At 41.1% G+C, this 23,179-nt stretch overlaps 1 protein-coding gene across 4 annotated transcripts in view; it reads right to left on the bottom strand.

The window, feature by feature from the left end:
• Positions 1-4,949: 4,949 nt before the first annotated feature.
• LOC136160237 (cyclin-Y-like protein 1) overlaps positions 4,950-23,179 on the bottom strand; it is a 37,482-nt gene continuing 19,252 nt past the window's right edge. For 2 of the 4 annotated variants that reach the window (XM_065923620.1, XM_065923619.1), the window contains exons 5-10: positions 23,095-23,130; positions 20,899-20,950; positions 19,937-20,056; positions 15,946-16,112; positions 12,475-12,637; positions 9,276-11,352 (exon numbers count right to left, since the gene is read on the bottom strand). In XM_065923620.1, the coding sequence (XP_065779692.1) occupies positions 11,236-11,352; positions 12,475-12,637; positions 15,946-16,112; positions 19,937-20,056; positions 20,899-20,950; positions 23,095-23,130 (655 nt within the window). In that variant the 3' untranslated portion in view covers positions 9,276-11,235. Of the gene's footprint in view, positions 8,992-9,275; positions 11,353-12,474; positions 12,638-15,945; positions 16,113-19,936; positions 20,057-20,898; positions 20,951-23,094; positions 23,131-23,179 lie in introns of those variants that run through there. The other 2 variants (XM_065923621.1, XM_065923622.1) reach the window with 2 other exon arrangements.

Raw genomic sequence — 23,179 nt, forward strand, 5'->3', positions numbered from 1 at the left:
GAGGAGGCGGCCAAGGGACCAGGAGCCGGGCGGGAGTTGAGGGAGCTAGGTTGTTTTCCTTTGGTAGCTTTGCCAAGGTCACTTCCGTTTTACCTTCATGGTGCTGACGCCCCCTCCTGGGGCAACTTGGAGAGGAGGGGAAGGGGCTGTTTCCAGGGGGCACCTGTCCCAGGACTTCTCAGAGGGGCTCAGCTGACGTCTGCTCTATCTTCCTGCCTTTTTGAGGGGAACCATGTTTTTAATTTATATGTCCTTTTCTTAATTTTTAACTTTGTTGCATTTTGGCAACAAAATTTACCTTTGCTTTGGGGGGGGGGGTGTTACAATCCTGAGGTTGGCATTATAATGAAGGTCCACTTGGTTCAGGGCTCTGTGAACTGTGTGTCTCAACTTGGAAAATGTATTTCCTATACTTGTGTCTTTAAAAATAATGTGAACAGTGAAAGTTTAGGTTGCTGTGAGCGGGAAGTTTCCCGTGGGCTTCTCCAGCTTACTTCTCCTTCCACTGCTTAAAGTGTCCCAGATGCTTTAAGATGAGCTGCTTGGCCCTTTCCCTAACTTTGGGGACACCCTAAGTCATACTGAGGAGGGGGAGCATAATGGGTTTACGCCTCCGGAAAGTGACAAGGTTAGGAAGTGTCGAGAGTTTCTGTGTGCGTCCTAGCTTTGTTTAGCAAACTTGAGTTTCTTTTCTGTAGTCCTTGTAATCATTCTCATTCTTAACGGTGCCAGCTTTGCTTGAATGACTTAGAGGTAGCATTGTAAGTGTCCAAAATAAATGTTTGGAATAGTGCTAACCTAAGGGATGGCGATTGGTTGAACTTCAATTCCAGACTGTTAAGATGGCAGCTTTGTGCTGGAGGAGTGGGTGGTTGTTAATAGACTCTAGTGATCTTACTTAAAAAAAAAAAAAAAACGTGTTATATTTTGGTAAAAATGAGCCCACTTCCTTCTTCTGAAAGTACTTAGTGATAGAGCTGAAGGGGTCTCCTTTTTACATTTAAGGACTAAACTGGATATACCTCCTGTAATTAAGTAAATTTCCAACACTTCTCTTATCTGCTCCTCCCCCATCCCACCTCCTTTATCATGTTAAACAGTCCTTTTGCTTTTCTTATTCCTCCTCTCCTGGAGAGCTGTGATTAGAAACCACACCCATCCTTGAATGAGGTGCTTGAAAGGGAGGCTGGCTACCTGTGAACAAATATTGGCAGCAATGAGGGAAAATGACTGTCCCTGGACATTGGACTAGATTACAGCCAGATATTTCAAAAGCAGCGAGACACTGCTCTCTGCAGTCTTTGACAACAAATGAGACCCATAACACACTTGCTTAAGCTTTTGAAATGTGAATCAGTGTAGCAAAAGGAAAGCCGTTTTCCCCACCCCACCTCAATATATTTTTCTTTTCCTCCTCTTCTGAGAAAGCCTGTATATTGGTGAGCACACCCTCACACACTTTACTGTTAGAGAATTCTGTTTGCTTTTCTAATCTGTTGAACCATCCCCTCATTCATATATGAAAGCCTACGTATTGTTGAATACACACGTACACACACTACACACACACACTTTACTATTAAAAATGCTGTTTGCTTTTCTAATCTGTTTAACCATTCATTCAAGAAGAGTGTGAGGCTATAGTTGGGGAAGGGAGTGACAGTGCATTTTCAGGTAAAATACTGGGGACTAAATTTAAGAAGCTAAAATGGCAAATGCAATTAAAATTTGGGAAGGCCTCTCTAGAAAAATGACAAGTATAACGATTTGCACTTCATTTATACCAAAGTTGGAAAAGTAAGATTTAAGCCCAGGTCAGCTTTTACTTTATGGATATTAAGTAAACAAGTGTGTATTTTCCACAATGGATTTAATCACTATGCTGATGGAAAGAAGCATGATGTTAATAGTTTTCATGAACTTTCAAAGGCTGTTCATGTTTATAAAAATGCACTGCTCTTACACACTCATCTAAATCAAAATTAAATTTCAGTATATTTGACAAAACATGGTACACCGAGCTACAGAACTTTCTGCACATCTAATTCGTCTGCTTTTTCTGCAGCTGCTTAGAACCTTGAAATAGATCCCCTGCCTGAGGGCCAGTTCCTCTCCTGTTTTTCAAATGAGGACCTTTTCTGATCACCTTGACCTCTTCTCAGAAAGTACATAGATTATTCTGCTGCCTTCAGGCATTGTGTCTAATTTGAGTTGTTCCTTTTCCTTTTTTTTTTTTTTTTTTTTGTGGAAGAGTGTAAAGATGATGCAGAATTTATCTAAAAGTTGTGAGAGGATGTGGTTGAAGTGATTTAATTCTTACTTTTAAAACAATTATTTTTTTATTTCGGCAACATACCAAACCTAAAAAGAACAACCAATTTACTTTAAAAACAACTTAAGACAGTTAAGAGAAAGGATACTAAGGCAAGAGCAGTAATAGAGGTAATGCACTGGAGGTTTTTTAGGTTCATCCCAGTTCTTAGCGTTGCCTGTTTTCAGTCTATCTCTCTCTCTCTCCCCTGCTCTCCCTTCCCTCAAAGATTAAGCGCACCTGCTTCCTGAAGTCTTGCATCAACCACCCCTCCCCCTACCCAGGCAGAGAAACCCATCTATTTATGCTCACCCCCTGTTTCCATCTCATACTCAGTTCTCTCCTGATTTTTATTTTCATTAGGCAGACCATCCATACTCATGAAAGCAATGATAAAATGAAAGGTTGTGAGGTCGTTTACCAGCTTCTTTACAGCCAGCTCTGATTTTAGTGAGGATTTAAGGCCCCGTTTAGTCTCACACACAGCTTTTGGGCTGTCCCTTTCGTGCTTCAATTTTAAGCAATGGCTCTCAGCATAGATAGGAGGGTGAAGATTTAGAAGGAACTAATATGCGACCTATCAGTGAATCAGCTAACAAGAGCCTTAGGAAGTCTTTTTACTATGTATTATTAACCTCACATTCTGAAGCTGTCTAAATTGACTGGAAGAAAGTTCTCTTGGTGCCTTATTGGTTTATCCCTGCAAACCTCTGTCATACTTTCTTGCCGTCGCTTCCAACGACGGGCCCATGTGTGTGTTGTGTGCCACTGTGCACATGTACAGGCTTAAATAATGTGCCAGCAGCCCTGTTTCCAAGTTGGTATTCATTAGGCCCTTTCCTCCTGGGCTAGGGCTGCACTAATCCTGACACCGGCTGCCAGGAGAAAACCTCGTGGATCCCACACCGAACCTTAGTAACAGCATCCGTGACCTGCAGTCTCAAGTACAGAATGGGAACCCCAGAGCTAGGAGACGTAGTTGTATATTTTAATGAACTGCCACCCCTGCTAAAGAAGCTTCTTTCACTTTTGTGCTCTACAGAAAGACCAAGGGGGGTAGGAGGGACAAGTGTTTGAATCACTGCTTTCTAACACCGAATGGGGCCAACAGGACAGAGAACATCACAAATCTAGGCAGGTGTGAGGTACAGTGGCAGAGAATTGCCTGCTCCCTCTGCGTGCCCTTTCTTGCCTGCAAAGTCCAATCAAGTGATCCTGGGAACGAAATCTGCCTGGGTTGAGGAGGGTGGTTCTGAAAGAAAAAGCTACCAAGACATGAAAGCAGGGTGAAGGGTAGGCAGGATGAAAGTAACTAAGTAACCCGACTCAGAACTCTGAAAAGCTTCTGGCAGCTTGATGACAACTACAGGATTTATTTCAGCCAGGATAATGTCTGTGGTACATGATTTGAAGACAATATTACTTCATGTTGTTAAAAATTGTATGTATAGTATGTATGTGTTGTGGGTGTATATAATTTATATATATGGGAGATTTAGTGACTTTTGATATGGGTTTGGTGCAGGTGAATTTATTACTGAGCCAAATGAGGCACATACCGAGTCAGTAGTTTGAGCCCAGGGCATTCACTACTTTTTCTGATTTCCATATATGTGTATTGCCTGTCCCATGAGGTATTGTCGATGTCATGTCAAATCCAGAACTCATAAAGCAATGCCAGTGGTATTTTATTTGTAGACAATCAACTCAAATCTATAAATTATTACTGGCAGATGATTATAATATTGAATCTCTTAACACTAACAAAAGGAAATCCAGAGCATCTTGATAAGAAGTTTTTTGTTTTGTTCCTGGAAGTCAGTAGAACAGCAGTTGTATGTGGTTATGTTAGTTTCAAGGTACTTAATTTGCTGACACTATTTCAGATAAAAAATCTGTATGTATTATATTTGTGGGAAGCTAAAATAATGGTTTGAGGTTTTATCAAATATGGAGAGTAGTTATTTATGAAAAACCAAGAAATGTCTGTTTTTGTTTCTTTGTTCCCAATTAATAAAGATAAATTTTAAAGTGCATTAAAGCAATGGTAAAGTAAGTAAAAAGATGCTACACAAGTATTTTTCTCTTCATGCTTTTACAAAGAGACACACTGCTTTCTAAGTGATTCCCTGGAGTAGGAAATGGCAAACCACTCCAGTATTCTTGCCTGAAAAATTCCAAGGACAGAGGAGCCTGGTGGGCTACAGTCCACAGCATCTCACAGAGTTGGACATGAATGAGCATGGGCTGGCTGAAAGCGCTATGTGGATTCTAACTTAATTATCAGATTTCTCAGATATGAGTGGCAACCTTTTTATTGATAATGAAATTAAGCAAACTCCAATCACAGAAGCAGAACTAAAGAAAACATGTTTTACTTGAATATACTTCTTAGGTTTCTCCTGCCAATCCTGTGATTGTTTTATGATTCACTTGAAGAAGGGAAATACACAAGAACAGAGGCACTGCCTGACATTGTGTTGTTTCGTCAGCTCTGTCTAGACTGCTGAAGCAATTTGGATGGAAGTGGTGCTGTTCTGTGTGTGTGCTTGGCAGTCATGAACTCCCCAAACTTGATCATTCAATTTACAACTTGGTATTTAGGCCTCCCAGGTGGCTCAGCCTACAATGCTGGAGACCTGGGTTCAATTCCTGGGTCTGGAAGATCCCCTGGAGAAGGAAATGGCAACCTACTCCAGTATTCTTGCCTGGAGAATTCCATGGACAGAGGAGCCTGGCGGGCTATAGTCCATGGGGTCACAAAGAGTTGGACATGACTGAGCAACTAACACCTTCACTTTCATTAAGGTCTAAACACCAGTCAAGGAGCCCAGATAAGGAGATATATATTCTCCCTCTATATTTGTGGAGAACTGGTTCCAGGAACTTTCCCTCCTGCAAATACCAAAATCCACAGATGCTCAAGTCCTTTATGTAAAATGGTGTAATATTTCCATATAACCTACACACAGTCCTTCCGTCTTCCCCCTGCATCCTCCCATATACTTTAAATCATGTCTAGATTACTTCTGTCTAATATAAATCCTCAGTAAGGAGTCGTTTTAAGTATAATGCAAATGGTTGGTGGTATGCAGCAAATTAAAGTTTTGTTTTTCGGAACTTTCTTAAATTTTTTCCCCAAGTATTTCCAACCCATGGTGATTGAATCCACTGATCAGAACCTGTGGATACAGAGGACCTATTGTAAGTTGATTTAAAGTTGCCACTTCCCTAACAATATGGACAGATGCTTAGCAAGCCTGAGAGAATGTAGTGTCAAAGTAAGATGAGCATTGTTAGATTGGTACACATTAGGGCATTTGAGAGAATAGAAAATACAGCAGTTGAGCTGGATCCTGGTAGAAGAGCCACTGTGCCTTCCCCATACAGGTCTCCATAGCTGACACATCTTCCTGATGCTTTCTCATTGCTTATTCCCCACCAGTAGGAAAGGGGCCTGTTAGACTTGGGTGGCTAGAGAAATAGGTCATAATGCATTGTTAGTGGTTTAGTTGCACAGCTCTTTAGTTGGTCACATCCAACAGAAGGAGAGGCAGTATAATTGTTCTATGCATAGATTTGGGAGCTAGACTGACTAGGGACTCAAATTCCAGCTTCATCAATCATGGGCTGCTTGATCCTAGACAGATTGCTTAACCTTTTAGTACTCTCATCTTAGTACTTTCTCGTCTATGAAAGGGCAATAATGATAGTATTTATATTTTAGAGTTGAGAGGATCTGAAGGATTAAACCAGGTTAAGGTAAGTATCAATAAAATGAGGAGGAAGCAGCCATTCAGGCATGGGATGGGAGAGAATTGAAAGACTAGTTTTCAAGTTTGTGTCTGTGTAAGAATCATTGGGGGTTCCTATTAGAAATGTAGATTTCCTGGCTTCGCTCCAGGAACTGAGATTCGTTTAGTCTAGGGTCCAGGGAGTGGTTCTTTTTGTTTTGTTTGCTTGTTTAAACTTTTAGAATTACTTTAGGTTTACACAGAAGTTGCAAAAATGTATACATCTTGCCCTAATATTAACATATTATCATAGCACTTTTGTTAAACTGAAGTCAAGATTATCATATTAACTCCAGACTTCATTTGGATCTCACCAGATTTTCTACTACTGTTTCTTTATCTGTTCCAGGATTCCACTCATTTCTTACAGGTTTTCAGCCCATGAGAAGCAGATGGTCTAGGGGCCACGTCTTGTGAGATACTGGGACACGTAAAGGACCAAGCAAGGTCAAACTGCCCTATCCTCATGTTGGGAAGATGAATGCAATTTTGAAGCAGAAGGGAATAAACTGGTGAGGCTCTGGAGGGGATGGGGGTGGATATAGCAGTTTGATTTTAAGCCTTGGGATGGAATTGCCTCCGTTGGATGAGAGGGGTTACCTTAAGAGTGAGGCATCTGTTCCTAACGCCAGGTGAAACAAGTTGTGGAGTCTGGAACGTGGGATTGCTGCTTAGCCTGAGGTGATACGTCTAGAATTGTGGGCAGGTCAGGGGACTGAATGCAGCAGATGGGGATCAAGCACCTTGAGGAGGGCCCAAGTAGTTGATTAAAGGGGATCACAGGGACAAGTTAGCCTGTGAGCCATATAAATCCTGTACTTCCTGGAACCTGCTAAGGCTTTGGAAGTGGATCACAGTAGTAACCAGCATCAAGCACTGCCACATTTGGCACTAGCAGAAAGTTAGAGGGTGAAGCTGAGATGATCCTCTTGAGAGAGGCCAGTGGGAGGTGACCAAACACTGAACCTTTGCCCTTGGAAGAGTCAGTTCCCACAGGGAGGAAATACAGGGCAACCGCCTGGGGAGCCAGAAGTAAAGGTTGGAAATGAGAATGCTAGGATGAAGGAATAGATGTTTTAAGAAAAAGTTAGGAGAACAATCTGAGTAGATATGGACACATTCTTGAGTACCTTAGGTTCTGAGGCTGTCGCTGAATTTTTCTAATATTCAAATTACTAGCTCCCTTCACATTTACCTGGGCCTTTTTTAAACAATGTTAACCACTTTTCATTTGACTCTGGATTCCTCTTAATTTCTATTTCACTTTCCTAGTTCTTTCTGCATCCTAGAGTTCCCTAAACCACAAAATGGTATTCTTAAAAATTTGTTTCACATTAAGTAAATTGTTCTCTCATCTGCCAAACCCATTTAAAATAGACTAAATTGCCTCAGAAACCAGACTGCACCTGTGTACAAGGGACCAGACTTTGCTGAAGGGCTCCTGGGTTTTATTTTTGCTGGCAGTGTCAGGCTGGCCAGGGTGGTAAGTGGCCAACAGTTGAGATCTTAGGTGATCTAATCCTTGGTAGATGCTAGGGATAATCGATAGATTCTGCACAGAAACTAGCGCTTGCCTGAGAGAGGCTCTGCCAGCCATCAGGTGCTTTACCTAGTAGCTCTGAACTCACAGACCACAGCTTCTGGGCGAGGAACAGTCCTAGTCACTCTACACGTGGTTAGAAGGCTTGTGTGATCAAAGAGTCCAGGTAACCTACATGCTGTATGGAAACACTTCCCAAAACATTGCATAACCTGAAATATAGACTGAATGATTTTCCAGTAAATACTGACTTCATCAGCACTTTTAAAAAATCAAGTAATGGTATAACTTATAAAATGGGAAAACTAACAAATGAAACATGAGTTGTTATAAAACCAGGATTTAGTAATGTTGAATTTCAATAATGGGCATACAGGGTACTTTAGATGTGATAGAATAGGGTCATGATAGAATCTGATACAGAATGGAAAAAACTTCTCAGAAACACTGGGCCCTAAGTTGTCTTAGGGTGAACCACGTGAATTTAATGTAGAAAAATGACAATTTCATTTGGTTCAAACATAGATTTGAAACCTTTGTCTTGTCCTTATAAAGTTCATTCACAGTATTCCAGTTAAAATTGCACCGTCAGTATATTCCAAAAACTAAAAATGAAAATAAATTTGAGTTGAGGTATTCTTTTATAGTCTTAGTACTTTAGGGAATAAACTCTTCCTAGGTATAAACTCTCAACACTACCCTATGGCCCCTACTAGGAACTAGTTTTCATGCCCTATAGTACTTATGAGAACCTTTAAGTTTTCCATTTATCAAAATGGCTGTAATTGTCTCTAGAATTAACACTGAAAGAGCACTTTTTAGTGATTCTAACTTGTCTTCAAGCTACAGTCGTGTCCAAGCAGTGTTCCTACCCCCACTTTTTTTTTAACCTTTGACCACTCAAGATGTGACAGCATTTCTGCTTAGTAAGTGGCATATTATTACATGGTACAAGCTATCTTAGTGATTTGTCATAGTTTTTCTCTCCTTCTGCACTAATTCAGATTATTTCTCCTAATCAACAACTTACCAAAAACAAAGTTAAAAGATCTGACCTTAGGTAGTGAATTAAGGTGGATGAAGACACAACAGTACTATCAGGAGTGATGGAATATTGCGAGAGTGCAGTGACTAGGGTCTTAAAGAAACCTTATGGTGATCTGGTATATTACATGGCTTGTTTAGCAGTCACCCTCTTTATAACAACCGCAGTTCTACCTCCTCTTCTTCCACTTTCTTTCCTGTTCAGTGGCTTGAAATCCTCAGTAACTCACGTTCTGATTCACCAGTACTTCTGTAACTCTTTCCTGTGTTTTACCTTTTATCTTCCAATGTGCTTTTTTCCCCTGTTGGTACAATAACACACAATTCCAAAGTGCCATCGAATGCACTATGCCACTGAGCGCCACAGCCAGTGATTTTAAGTGTACTAAATTATCTTCTGGTTGAAAAGAACATAAGCCAAAGAAATAAATGCCTCTTAACTAAAGGCAAAGGTCAAAGCGACTTTTGAATGCGTAGTCGGAAAATGCTTTCAGGCCTGCCTATCAGAGCGGATTGAGAACATTTGCGCTGCTAAGCAGAGCCGTGATGTTATGTGAGCAGTGAGAAGGTGCACAACAGCCACGTATTTTAATTAAAATAGAGTTTATTAGCTTTTCTTTTAATATAAACATGAGGAAGAAAAACCACACAAGTTGGAGCATTCTTTTCAAAATAAAACTGCAATCGATACTTGACTCTCCAAGCTCCATAAACAATATTTTTTGAGGTGGTAGACTGTAGTATTTTATATCCATTATTTATCATTTATGTCTCTGTCCTTTAAAAATGATGGAACCTGTGGCACTCAATATAATGCGAAGCCTTGCTATAAAGAGAGAAAATATTTCTGGCCCAGAAATGCTTTGTTTACAGGCAAAATTCCTAGGATTATGTTTGAGAAGGTAGGAGAAAGATTTTACATAGTTGAGAACACTTTTTTGTTTTTAATGTTTCAAGTTTAGGTGACATCATTACCAATTTCCTAAAAGACCAATTACTGGACCTTCCTGTCTTTTAATGGGCTTCCTGGTGGCTAAGGGGTACCCTGTGTTTTAAAAAGCCTGAAGTAAGGGTTCCTAAGATTTATCTTTCCTCAAGTAACAACTTGAAGTGACAGACCTACAGCCAGGTTAACAGGCAGAACAGAAAAGCTGTTTCATGTCGCTTACTTTCCTTTCACCACTACTAGGGTCCAGTTCCTTTCAGTTTATTACCGAGAACTCATGCTATTGTTCGTAATTCCTTTACCAAACCTAGAAAAAAGAAACTTCCGTGCTCAAGCAGATCAACAGCCCAGCCAGGCAAAGGACTATTTTAAAAAGAGGAGGCCAGGTCTATAAAGATCCAAGATATCCTCCTGAAGTCTTTGTGCAATTTGAAGCTGTGATACTTGTAGAAATATAAATGCTACAAACTTACAAAACATCACCTGAGAGTTTACTTGAATTTCTTCTAAACTCATTTAGTTTTGTAAATTTTAAACATTAAGCTCTTAATTTTAATCTTTTGTTTCAGCCTATTTTTTGCCATCTTCAAGAGGGACTGAAACAAAAAATTCAAATTAAAAGTTTAACATCCAAGATTTACAAAACTAAATGAGTTTAGAAGAAATTCAAGTAAACTTTCAAGTGGTATTTTGCGTCTGTAGCATTTATACTTCTGCGGCAGTGTCCTGGAGTGTCCAAGCACACTGTATTAAAGCTTAAAATTGCACCAAGACTTTTGGGACACCTTCTATTTCACTATCTGCTTATTCCTGGACTAACAGGTTGGCTGTAATTACGAAAACAGCCTTTAATACAAGTATTTAACAAAGAGGAAAATAATCAGAAAATGAGAAGCACCATTAGAGTTAACAAGAAACGCAGCACGGACCCAACAGAAGTAGGTAGCAGCATGCTTTCTCTGCTTATGATCCCAAACATGCTAACATGCTAGTAAGCAGTGCTTACAAAAGACTGAATGACAGGTGTTATTCAGCAGCTTTTTGGTTTGAACTGATTGCCAAAAATGACTAGCAGCTTCAATGAAATAGGGAGGAAGAATCCTTCAAAACCTAACAATGCTACAACAGGCTGTTCCTAAGTGGCTTTATGAGTTGTTAGGAGTCCCATGTTTGAATGGTAATACTGCATTGATTCTAAAGGATTATGTAGCAATATGGGTGAGAAAAATAGGAAAAAGTAAAAGTTATATAGTTAGTGTCTTTAAAGTCTAAAAATTTAAACTATTTAAAAAACCTCACATAGTTCACAGTTATGGGCCTACACAGTAAGCAATTATCTGTGGGTGGGTTGGGAGCTTTTAGCTTTGGAGTGGTTTTTGTAACTCTGTTTACATTAAAAAGGACAGAAGAGTGTGTTGCCTTGACAAGGTCCAGTTTTTTCCTATGACCATAACCTTTGCTGTCTGCAAGTCTCTTGAATTCAGTGTCTTTCTTCTAGGTGAAAATACTAACTTTGCTGGTTTCTCAGCAGGAGAGGTGGTATTTCTTCAGTCCTTGTTACGAGGGGTTCATGATCTTACAACCCCTCACCTCTCTCTGTTCACAAGAGGATGGCATTGGAGCGCTGAATACCAATGAAATTATCAGCGCTGAAAGACCTTCTCACAGCAACTCTGCCCAAGTCTTTGTATTCGTCTTCACACAGTCTGGAGATGGCCTAAGAAAGTCAATCAGATAGAACATAAGTATAATTGGGGGGAAAAGTTCCAACCTTAAAGAAAGCAGCATTGATAAGCCACACATCTGCATTCATTTAGGTTGACAGTTGCTGCTACTTTGGATAGCTCATATCTATACTGCTGATTCCCGAAGATAATATTCTCCAAGGGCTATGATGAGATTGCTGGGGCAGGGAGGAACATATTTAAAAACTGGGTTCCCAAAATAGGCCCCATCTAACAGCAATATGATGTTACCTACATACTAGAGCCTTAAGCATAATGAACACACCTGAGCAAAATCAGTGTTTACCCAGCTCTTCAACCTCTATTCAGTCTTCACTATTTACTTCGCACTAAGAGCATTTCAATGAGGCAGGTGTGTGCTGACGGCAAGAAAGGCCTAGTGATGAAGCACTACAAGGTGCTATCTCACAGGCATGTAAATTATCGTGGAAAAATGTCTTATTTCTAAAGTACCAAGGTACCGGAAAAAGTGTCAACTTTCTATGTATTCATTTCAGTTTGTAAATTTTGCTGTATACCCGCCAGAAATCACAAACTACTTCAAATTACTCTTCAAATCACTACTACAAATTACTTCATCCCATGTATGTTACCACTTCCATTAAAAACCCACCTACTTTCTACATCTAGTTTCTGAACCCACATTATAATTTCCAAGTATAGGTCTCACAGCTTAGCCCCTGATGCTTCTGGTCTAATAAACTCATGGGGCTGAACTGTGATACAAACACACACTACAAGCTCAGGCAGTTCAGAGTGGTAAGTAATTATCAATGTACATATGATTGGGGAAACAATTATAAGAAATTATTCCTGTATGGTTAAATGTAAGTGTGGAGGTTCAAATGGAAAACCATTAAGAACAATTAAATCTGATTTAAAATATTCTGAATTATGGTTACATAAGAGATATCTGTAATTTTTAAAAAAAAAATAATGTGAGATCTCTGTCTAACCCATAAAAGACACAGGGAATAAGATGCCAATGGGTTAATAAGCTGTTCAAACTGTTAGTCACTGCGTAGTGTAAGTCAGTCACAGATGCTGGCTTTGGTGGCTGACAGAAAACCCAGCTAGTGAATCCCCAGTCTTACCTCTAGGCTCTGTGCTCTTTCTTTGCTAAGAGGAGCAATTAGAAAACTCAGGTTGTTGTCATCTGCTAAGGAGCAAAGGTCAAAGTAGTATTTGGCATAAACACTGGCGGGAACATGAATATTAAACTGAAGGAGCTCCAGAAAGTGCCTTTGCATCTCATTCCTGGGGGAGGAGAAGACAAACCAACACAGGACAATTTTAGTCAACTGGGCTGTCTTCAGAACCCCATTCTGTGCCACAACAGCTCTAAATACAGCTTGGAAACAAACAATGGCTCCCCAGCTGGATTAACACACTAATGTTCAAACAAGGTACAGCTCTTTGTGGTTCTTCCTGCGTCCTGGCACTTGGAGTTTGGGACAAGGTGGGGAGGTTGCGGCCTTCTTATGCACCCATGCTGCTGACTCGGGGGCTCATTCTTCAGAGTTCCATTAGTGCAGCTGTGCATTCATGCTCCACGCTCACTCACAAGGCCCCGCTATAGTCATCAGATGAAAGGAATGATGTATGCTGTTTGGTAGCTCTGGAGAACTTGCAGACATTTTCACCGATAACAGGAAGGGGCTTATTGAAGTAGAGACACGCCAACAAAAGGAGTAGGCACATCACCACGGCAACAAATGGGGCCATGGAGAGCCACTGCTATTATCTCTGAGGGGAGAAGACTCTTGAGGCAACAAGGATTCATCTCAGATAAATAAATAACTAAGCTACACTCGATGCGAAAGTGAATCCCCTCCCCCCGCTCCAGTGCAGGGGACTGTGGCAAAGGGCAGAATGCAAGTTTCTGTTCCTCTTAACCCCAGTAGGACCAGAAGGTGTTCCTGGGACAGGATGGGATGCACTTTTTAAGCTATGGGAGGCAGTAGGGTTAAGGGGAGACGTCTTGGCTAGATTAAATGCACTGAGCAATGACCCCGATGGAGCAGCTCCCCCTGTGCTCCGTCCGCCAGCCCTGACTAGGACAGAAGGCGCACAGGCACGCAGGGGGCAAATTCAATGAAGTGGGAAAGTAGGGTCCTGGGGGCAGGTCTTTACTGTGGGACCATACCCAGTCATTGCTTGTCTAATGTTTAAGTAAATAAAATCAGAGTAAGTCTTACCACTTTCACAGCAATCACTTTAAAGAGTTAATTATATAAAAATGATAAATACCCAGACAAATGAAAGTGACTTATTTTTCAAAATATTTGTTTCCTGGTTTTAAAGTGTTAATCTTTTATCCATTGGTAAGTCATCAAATGTTTGATGTTCTCCTGCGTGGAGAGCAGAGTGTGAGCAGAAATGAGGTTTCTCATTTGTTGAACTTTAAACCTAACTGAACCTACCTCCAAAATTAATTTCCTGTTCATATGGCCATAAGTCTATAGAAATGTAAATCAGATAATGTTTTGATAATCAGCTAATCAGGACTTAATTTACTACAGGAATAAATGCACTTCACTATCCCTTTTATATTCTCTTCCACTAATACATTTAATTGTGTGGAAATACAGTACTTCATAGGATTAATATGTCTATTAACAGAGCTTTACTTACTGAAGAAACAAGCATTAGGACTACAGAATACGCTTCTGCGTATTCTGATGACTAGATGACTGAAGAGCGTGCCATTTATAGGCGCAGCAAATTTTCTGAACAGCAGCTGCTCAATATATTCAAACAAGATACATGGATGTTAGAAAACTTTTAAGGAAAAGCTGATAGATGCCAATTTTTCAATTTAGACTCAAAATGAGACCATTATAAATAGCAGCCAACAGCAGGGGGATGAGACAAATGTGACTTGAACACTTGGCTGTACTGCTTTCCAGTTTCCAAAGATCATAAACAAAAGCAACCTATTACGAACACAGCTCCTGGTGATTCTGTTGTACACAGAGAAGTGCTGTTTACAATTAGCTTCTTCCTGTAGCTAGACACTGCCATCAGTGCTATTGGGCTCACATCTGTGAACATCCACACACTTCCCTGCATGTTCTCTGATGTTGTACCTGGACCCAGAGCCCCCGTCAGCTTAGTTGCAGGTTCTGAGAAAATTTCAGCTGCCATCATGGCAGACCTGGTGTTTATGATTACACATTTTCCTTCCTTCAAGGAACCAGTTTAAAGATGGATGATAGTGGTGCTCAATGTCACCTTAGTTTCTACAAATTCCAAAAGTACTTCTACTTATCTCAAATTATCTGCCGTAAACACTAAGGTGGCTACCAGCAATATCACCATGACACTTTTTATCATCAAAGTGGACATTTTCACCAAAAGCCACTTTGACAGCTACCAACAATCACTGGTCCCTTCTCTTAGTCACAAGCTTCTTTGCTTCAGTTGTAAATATGCACTTTGGTAAATCTGAATTAAGAGTCAGCGGCAAAGGTAACAAAAACAAACTCTTGCCACTGTCTGCCATGACCTTGATCGTCCTCTGCTGTTCACTATAATAAAGAGATACCCCTTTACGTTTTCCTAAATGCCACCCACAAGGACATTTTTGCTGTCAAGTGAGCACTTCTAGAGTCTGCTGCAAATACCTCTCTGATTCCTGCTGCCTCCCACCCTCGGGGCCCTTCCCTGCAGCCAGACAGCAAGCCTGATGTTTCATGCCCATGGGAGCATGCCATCTGTGAGGAACCCCCCAAGTTAATTCGAGGCCCCACCAAGTACCACTGTGGTTGCTGAGTGCCCCGGGTGAGGCCCCACTGACACTTCCTGGGCTACCTGAGACAAAGGAGTTTCCTAACTCAGCAGACCTACTTCTAAACATGGGGAACACTCCTGACAGTGGAGGAGACGGAACACAGAGATCTGAAACCTTTCTATTTGGTCATCTGTACATCATGGTTTCTGTAACAACAGAACCTTAGAGACAACCTCAGATTACAAAAGAAGAAAAGACCTGCAAAAACAAACATACAATGTGTGACTCAAGTTGAAGTTATAACTTCAGTAGTCTGGCGGTGCTAAGACCTCAGCAGTGACCACTTAACTTCCAAGGCCAGACATGTGTCTCTTAAAAACAGACTGGACCTGGTAGACAGCTTTAAGAAAGACGTGAAGTTATTTACTGCATCATGCTGTTCTGGTAGTGAGCCTGTAAAATGGCAAAAACCACCAGAAAAGTAATTTCAATTTATCAAGCAGAATATTACAACAGTAACACACCAAGATTTAACTAATCAATGATGGGAAATACAAATGGTTATACTACAGCTAGACAGAAAGAACTCTAATTTTATATTTATACCTAATTCAGCTCTCTGCGCAATGTAACCTTTCTTAAAATGTAACATTTCTTAAGCTGTAGCTTAACATTTAAGAAATGTAATTTCTTAAATGTAATTTCTTAAATTTAAGAAATGTAATTCTTAACATTAAGAAATGTAACATTTCTTAAGCATTTCTTAACTTTATGGGAGCAAATAAGGTATTGGAAAATGGTTAGACAGTTCACCGTAACCTTACAAACTCACATGTCCTCAACTGTAATGTCCTTTAGGATCTGGCAGTAGTCCACATTCCAAACAGCCTGATCGTCCCAAACCTTGGAGGCAAGAAGAATGGCTCCCAAAACAATTCTTTTCCAGTTAGTGGGGCAAATGTCGATCTCAGCATAAGTTAAAAGCCTTTCTAGGTAAACCTGCAAAAGTAGAGGACTGACCTTTGATTTTAGTTCAGTTTAAGGGCTGTGATAGAATTGTTAGGAATGATAGGTTTCATCTGTTTTTAACATGTCTTTTATTCTTTGGTTCTACAGAGACTTTTGCTCGGCCAGTCAAGGCCAAAGGCCAGGTCACAGTTGTAAGGCAAATATTTCTGTCAGTCTGGTATTTCTACTCTGCCCATGTGAATTTCCAACCCAATTTTGGTCGCAGGAATGAAAGGACATCTCAGCATTCTAAAGACAGGCATTGTGTTATTACCTTCCCACTTGTAAAAGGTAGCACGTATAGCCCAGCATCGATTCAAACGTTCAGTAAATGCTTGAGTGCCTACCGTGTGCAATGTACCTACCATACTGGTGGTGGGTACGAGGCAATTTTATATAAAGCTTGAGTATGTAAAATTCTGGTAAGACTGAGCAGTTCTGTATCTTCTCTTCAGAGGGCGAACCTGAAGATAATAACTGGTGGTCAAGAGAGCCTCCCAGTGGCTGCTGCGTGGCAGAGCAGGACAGGCAGCACAAAGCAGCTGTGCTTTACACTTGGTGCCTTCTTAGGGAAGATTCATGCACAGAAAGAGCTTTTTGTTCACATCTCCATTATTTCCTAACTCATTTGTCTTACATATTCTGCAACTTAGTCAATTTGTTTGGTTCTAAGGTGGTTAAGAGCTGCCGGTGTCTGAATCCCTGGGGCTCCTCTAAATCTGCCAGGTAGTCTGTGGGATGACTTCATGGCTTCTTTTATGTGTCAAATGGCTATTCTATAAAGAACCAGACCAAGTTAACAGCTGAGTAAAGATTAAAGACATAAGTTGTGATGGTGCTACCTTTGCAGAAGAAAATATATGCCATTTGACAAAAAGAAAAATGTCCCATTATCAGACTGACAGCTCCGATCTGCCAAAGCTCTCCAAACTCAATTGTGTTCCAAACACGGTTACTGAGATTATATACCCTTAGTGAACTTCTGCCCCCCACTCCCCAGAGAACTCCACGTGCGCCAGTACTCTCTAAGAACGAGTCTTCCACAGGGTCCACCCCTCTACTGTATTATGGCACTGATAGAGGCAGTTCAACCTTAGGGGCAGTCCCTCAGCTTCCTCTCAGCTTCACTAAAGGCAAACCTGGTCTCATTTACACCACTTGCCCTCCTGTCTCAGTGGAAGTGACATCTCTTTCTTTTCCCTAAAACTAACTCTTCTATGAATAAAGTCAGTCCCACCTCTCATTTCTGCAGAACACTGTTCCCACAATTCATCTCTTCTTGAACAATCCCCCTTCTCTGTCAGAGATTTTCTCCAATGTTCTCTTACATGTTCTCAGCCCATCTGTCACCACCCCTTAGAACACTTCCTTCAGGAAATGTTCCGACACTGGCTACTCATGACCCATCCTCTCCTTAGCCCATTTAGTCTGCCCCTGGCCGCCACTGCCCCGCCGAAACTACTGAGGCATGGTCACTGCTGCCTTCATGACAAACAGCCAGCACTCTTCATCACGAGGCCCCACTCCCCAGGCCTGCCCTCAGAGCTGAGAGAGACTGCCACACGCCTGGCTGCCGGGACCAAAGACCTCCGCTTGAGTTATCGCACTGCCGTCTGCTGGGAATTCTTATCTCCACTTTCACTGGTCACCTGCCGGCTCTGCTCTTCTGTCCGTCACTTCTGGCTTCTATCACTGCCATTGCCTCCTAACTTCTCTGCTTCCACTGACCGCCAACCACAGTCTGTTCTCCCCAGAGCAGCCAGGAGAGCCTCTCAGATTAAGTGCACTTCACGGGCCTGCTCAACATCTGCCAGGGCTCTCCCATCAAACAGGTCACTTCTGTGGCCTGCTAGTTACGAGGCCCTGTGTGAGATGCCATCGTCCTTCTGTGACCTCATCGCCTGTGCCTTCCCTCATTCCCTACTCTGATCACAGGGGCACCTTGCTGATCCCTCCGCACAGAACCCGTTCCTGTCTGCGCCTTGTGCTCTGCCCCCTGCCTGTGCTATCAGGCCCCTCATCTTCCTCAGTCCAGCCAGGTCCTGGTTCAGATCTCACCTCTGTAAAGAGGCTCTTCCTGGTCTTTCTAGCGTGCATGCATTAAGTCACTCAGTCGTGTCTGGCTCCTCTGTCCATGGGGAATTCTCCAGGCAAGAATACCGCAGTGGGTTGCCACTCCCTTCTCCAGGGGATCTTCCCAAACCAGGGATGGAACCCAAGTCTCCTGCACTGCAGGCAGACTGCTTCCTGTCTGAGCCACCAGGGAAGCCCCTCTAATCTCTCCATGCCTTTACCTTGCTTTCTCTTTCTAGCTTTCACTACTACTTCAAACAGTCATCTTTTTAAAAATACTCATTTTAAAAAGTCTTACACTCTGTGGTACACCCGATACTTACACACACTGTAAATGAACCATACTCCATAAAAACTAGAGAAAAACAAAACCCTTATGTCTGCTATACTCACCTCAGAAAGGCAAGGACTCTCCTCTGTGCCCAGCACTTAGAACCGTGACACAGGCAGGCATCTGGTGCCTGTTTATGCCCTAAGGAGCTCCTTGGCAGCACTCGGCACGTGCGCCATGCTCTTCCTCAAGCTCTCCTGGCAGCTCTTCTGAGTCTCTCCTGGGTTTCCTCCCACTCCGGCCACTCCTCTGGGGATGTGTCCTCTAAGTGCTGATGGTCCCCACAGATCTATCTTCTCCTCAACTTGTATTTAACGTACTTTCCCTGCATTTGAACAGCCACATGTAATTCCCTGCCTCTTGCTCAGCTTCAGGCTCCAATCCCATACAGTCAAATGACTGCTAGACACTGTCACTCTGCTGTCTCACAGGTCCATCGGGCTTAACTTGTCTACAAAGAAATGCCCCTCTTCCAACCCACATACTCTCTCCTGCCTGCATTTCCCAGCTCTGCATGTGCCAGCGCCACTCCTGCCTCTCTCAAGCACACGCCAACTAAGCACCGTAACTGGCTTGCAGCTCCAAGAAAAGGCCTGCGTCTGACCCGGGGCCCCCTGAGGGGAGCCTCCTCTCCTACACTCTGCCTGCAGGGGCGCGGGCAGCGGTGGACGCAGGCCCTCCCTTCAGACCATGCAGCTGACTTTCCCCTAGAGGTCTGCTACAGGGAGGAGCTGGGCAATCCCCACTAGCTCTCAGCTGAGCATGATGTGTTACTCAAATGATAAAATCTTACCAGAGGAACTCGGCATGGATGACAGAAAGGTCCTCACATAGCTGGAGCTCGGCAGGCTAACTTGAGTAAAGCCTTTCCAAGCACTGCTGACACCCCAGGCCTGGGTACCTTCACACGCAGGCACCAGAGGACAGTAGAGATGGTTAACACTGCCGTCCAAGGCCAGGCAGGTGAAGGCAGTCGGTCTCAATCAAGACACACATCACAGCTGCCTAGGCAACACAGCCTGAGACTCAGAAACACACTGAATCTACACCTGCCGTGGGCCAGGAAGTGCAGTGACCGCCTCCCTCCCACCACCCAGCACACTGTGCCGGTGTGCACCTGTGTGCACTGTGTGCGCATGCGTCCTGAGGTGTGGAAGGAGATACCAGAAGTCTCTCCTGCTGCCTTTAACATCAACTGTTTTGTGATGAGAAAAGCAATGGCAACATTTTAAATCATGATGATTATACTAAAGCTCAAATCTGTATGTTTTAATTCTTTTTGATACATTTCTCTTTAATAAAGTTCTGATGATCATTTCAGGAACCTACTTTCATTTGAAAAACAGGCCCATACCTTCTGTACAAGAAAAAAATTTCTAGAGATGCTTCTATTAAGAGAAAAATATATTACCAAAGTCACTATTGCACATTCAGCAGTGAGCTGGGCGGCACTGAAAAGAGTATGAACAAATCTGTAAATGAATTTGTGTTCAGGATCATGCTTAAAGTACTCCTCCGGAACCCTTTCTCGCTGAAAGAAGAAAAAACACAATGCTAAGTATCCACTGAAGAAAAATACTTAAAAGTACCCTCAAGATAGCAATCTTCACACGTGGGCCCACGTGCTACTTAAAATAATTTTGACTAGGTGACATATCTTGTAGTCTTTTAAATATAAACAATTGGATCCTAAAGTACCATAGTGATTCAATACTCACTACCATTCATTAGAGAAAAATGCAAGCACAACCTCAGAAAATGTATTTTCACCTTCTTCCCCAAAGAATTCTAACCAAATGCAAACTATTTTTAGGCTCAAAGTCTTGCTGATCATTGTACGTCATCATACTTTTCTGCAGTCAACTATGGAAACACCTCTCCAGTGTCCTGTAACCAGAGGCTCTAAGAGTGCTCTCTTACACAGCGGTCACCAGTCACATGTGTCCACTGAGCACCTGAAGAAGTGAGTTTTTAAACCCTATCATTTTAATTAGTTTAAAATTTAAACAGTTTCTAAATTTTCTCCTTAGAGGTCTTACATATGTGTTAGGAAATGTTTATATTGTGTGATGCTATGGAAAATCATCCTTTAAAAAGCTACATTTTCTGTTACTTGGGTATGTTTACTTACCTGCTCATTCGTCATACAAAGCGTAACTTGGTTCTTATCAGTCACACCCCTGGCACAACATGCTTTTGGTAAAATTACTTGACATAATATGGGGTGGGGGAAGAAGACTTAAACGAAGACAATCTTGGCTTTGAGCTGGAGGCAATAATTTTCTTCTAGTAATTAATTTCAAAGCAAATCAGCATGAAATAAACACAACTGTAATAAGAGAAAAATACACCTTCAATAAAAGTGACACTTACTGTGAGTGGATGTGATCTCTCATCAAAAATGTCCAAGGATCTGTTGTCATCTCTATAAAATAAGAATGTGTATTTTAAAAATTAATTCAGGAGTTACTAGCTTAGTAAAATATCTGCTAAAAGTAGAGAGAGAGTAGAGGAAGCTTAACCTTAATAAAGCAAACAGTTTTACATATTCTCCTGGATTCTGCCCTTAGAAAGGTTTTCTGACCTATTTTATACTCAGCACACCAAGTTGCATGAAATCTCTTCTACAACCAGCCAGAGCTGCCTTTACCCACACAGACCCCTTCTAACAGGCAATGTTCGTAGACCAATACATTTCCACTTCACTAACCTCACAATGGAATATACAAGAACATTTTATCAAGTGGTAGTAGTGGGCAATAAAGTCTTCTAACTTCAATGAATGTAAATATGAGATTCATGATTTTTTCTTGTCTCCACCCCCTTTTGTTCTTCATATTATATTCTTATTGTTTATTTCTTCTTGTCTCTTTTAAATAGTTTGAGTTAAAAATTTTAATTGTCTTTTAAGAGAGACCAGGCTTTTTCTTTTAAATTCCACCACACTTTTCTGCACTGTGCCCATTTAAACAGCAGTTCTGCAAATGTGGTCTATAGGCCTCTGGGAATCTCCCCTGGCCCCTCTTCAGAAATCCTGTAAGTCCAAGACGTCAAAAGTTTTTTTATAAGAATACCAAGACATCACCTGCCTCTACACTGCTTGACACTTAACTATGATTGTATAAAAGCAAAAGTGGGTAAAATTGCTCATTTCTGAGTGTGAATCAAGGCAGTGGTATGAAACTGAATTAGAAGTCATTCACTTATTCCTGGCCAAATGAATGTAAAAAATCTGCTTCACTTAAGAACATCCATGATGAAAGAGTAAAAATTAAGTGTTCTTAAACCTTTACACTTCTTCTTCATATTATGAGTAAGTGGAAAGTATGCATTAAGCACTTGTATGTACTGAAATATGGCTGCGCTAAGGAAGAGCACTTGTAACTTACTGGTAACCAAGTCACTTTTTTCCCCCTAGAACATCATATTTAAACCACTTTTTTCATGAAACACCAATTGACAGTCATTTTTTCAAAAACGAACAAAGTGAGCCTGTCACTTCAAAGAAAACTCTAAACTATTTGTTGCCAATGATAAAATTCAAACCATCAAGCTAAAAATATTAGGATTTTTGGAACATTTGTACCTTTCATTGTGAGCTTTATTTATGGTGAGCTTGATTTACCAATACTTAAAAGATTTTTCTGGTAAGACTGGTAGTGATACTAACAAGAGTGAGTTTTTGACACTGTCTGAAGACATGTGAACCAATACTTTGCAAATGACAATGTATAATATTATAAAATCATGTACAGATAAAAAGATCCACTCAGTATGCATGACAGATCAATGGGCATTAATTTAACATAGTATCTACCTCAAGTTCACTGATAATGACTTGGAACTCCATCTTAACTAATTTAATAAACTGGCACATGTGGATTTTGGGGACAGTATCAAAGAATATGTCAAATTATCTCAAGGCTTTAAAAATTCACCTTTTCCCAACTATATGTCTACATGTAGCTGGATCTTCATATTGCTTCTTCAAAGCAAATGACTGAAGACAATGTTGACATGAGAATCAACTGTCTCCTATTAATGAGATACTATCCTCTCCACTATTTTGTTGTGGAAAACGGTTATTTTTCATTAAAAAAATGACTTATGTTAAACACTGGGGTCCCCAGTCAGATGGTGATCTCATCTCTCAGGAGACAGTTTTCCTGTCCTAATGTGGAGAGAAGCAGATCACCTTACTTGCACCTACAGAGCAGAGGCCGGGATGCTGCTAAATACTCTGTGACACACAGGGTGGCACCCCACACCAAAGCCTCATCCAGCTCAAAACTTCAGCAGTGCTAAGGAAGGCCTGTTTTAACATACAGTGGATTTAATTTTTTAAATTTTAAATTTCAGTTTCTAATACAGTAAATATCCATATAAACCACATAAAACTTAAAGAATTAAGAGTCCCAAAATAAAAATAAATGATTCACTTCAATACTGTAATGAAAGCACTCTAACAGTAAAAGCTTACTCTAATACTGTCTATTGTTATTAACACTAAACTTGATACTGTGTAAATTAATTAGCTGGAATAACAAGACAGGTTTTAAAAGAGTTCACCTGTTCTTTATGTGGTAATATATTGCTGAGATCACACTGTGGAGGAAAAAAACATATTGTAATAATTGGTTTTTATCACATTAGG

This window comes from Muntiacus reevesi, chromosome 2, assembly GCF_963930625.1.
Source record: "Muntiacus reevesi chromosome 2, mMunRee1.1, whole genome shotgun sequence".
Classification (NCBI taxonomy): Eukaryota; Metazoa; Chordata; class Mammalia; order Artiodactyla; family Cervidae; genus Muntiacus; species Muntiacus reevesi.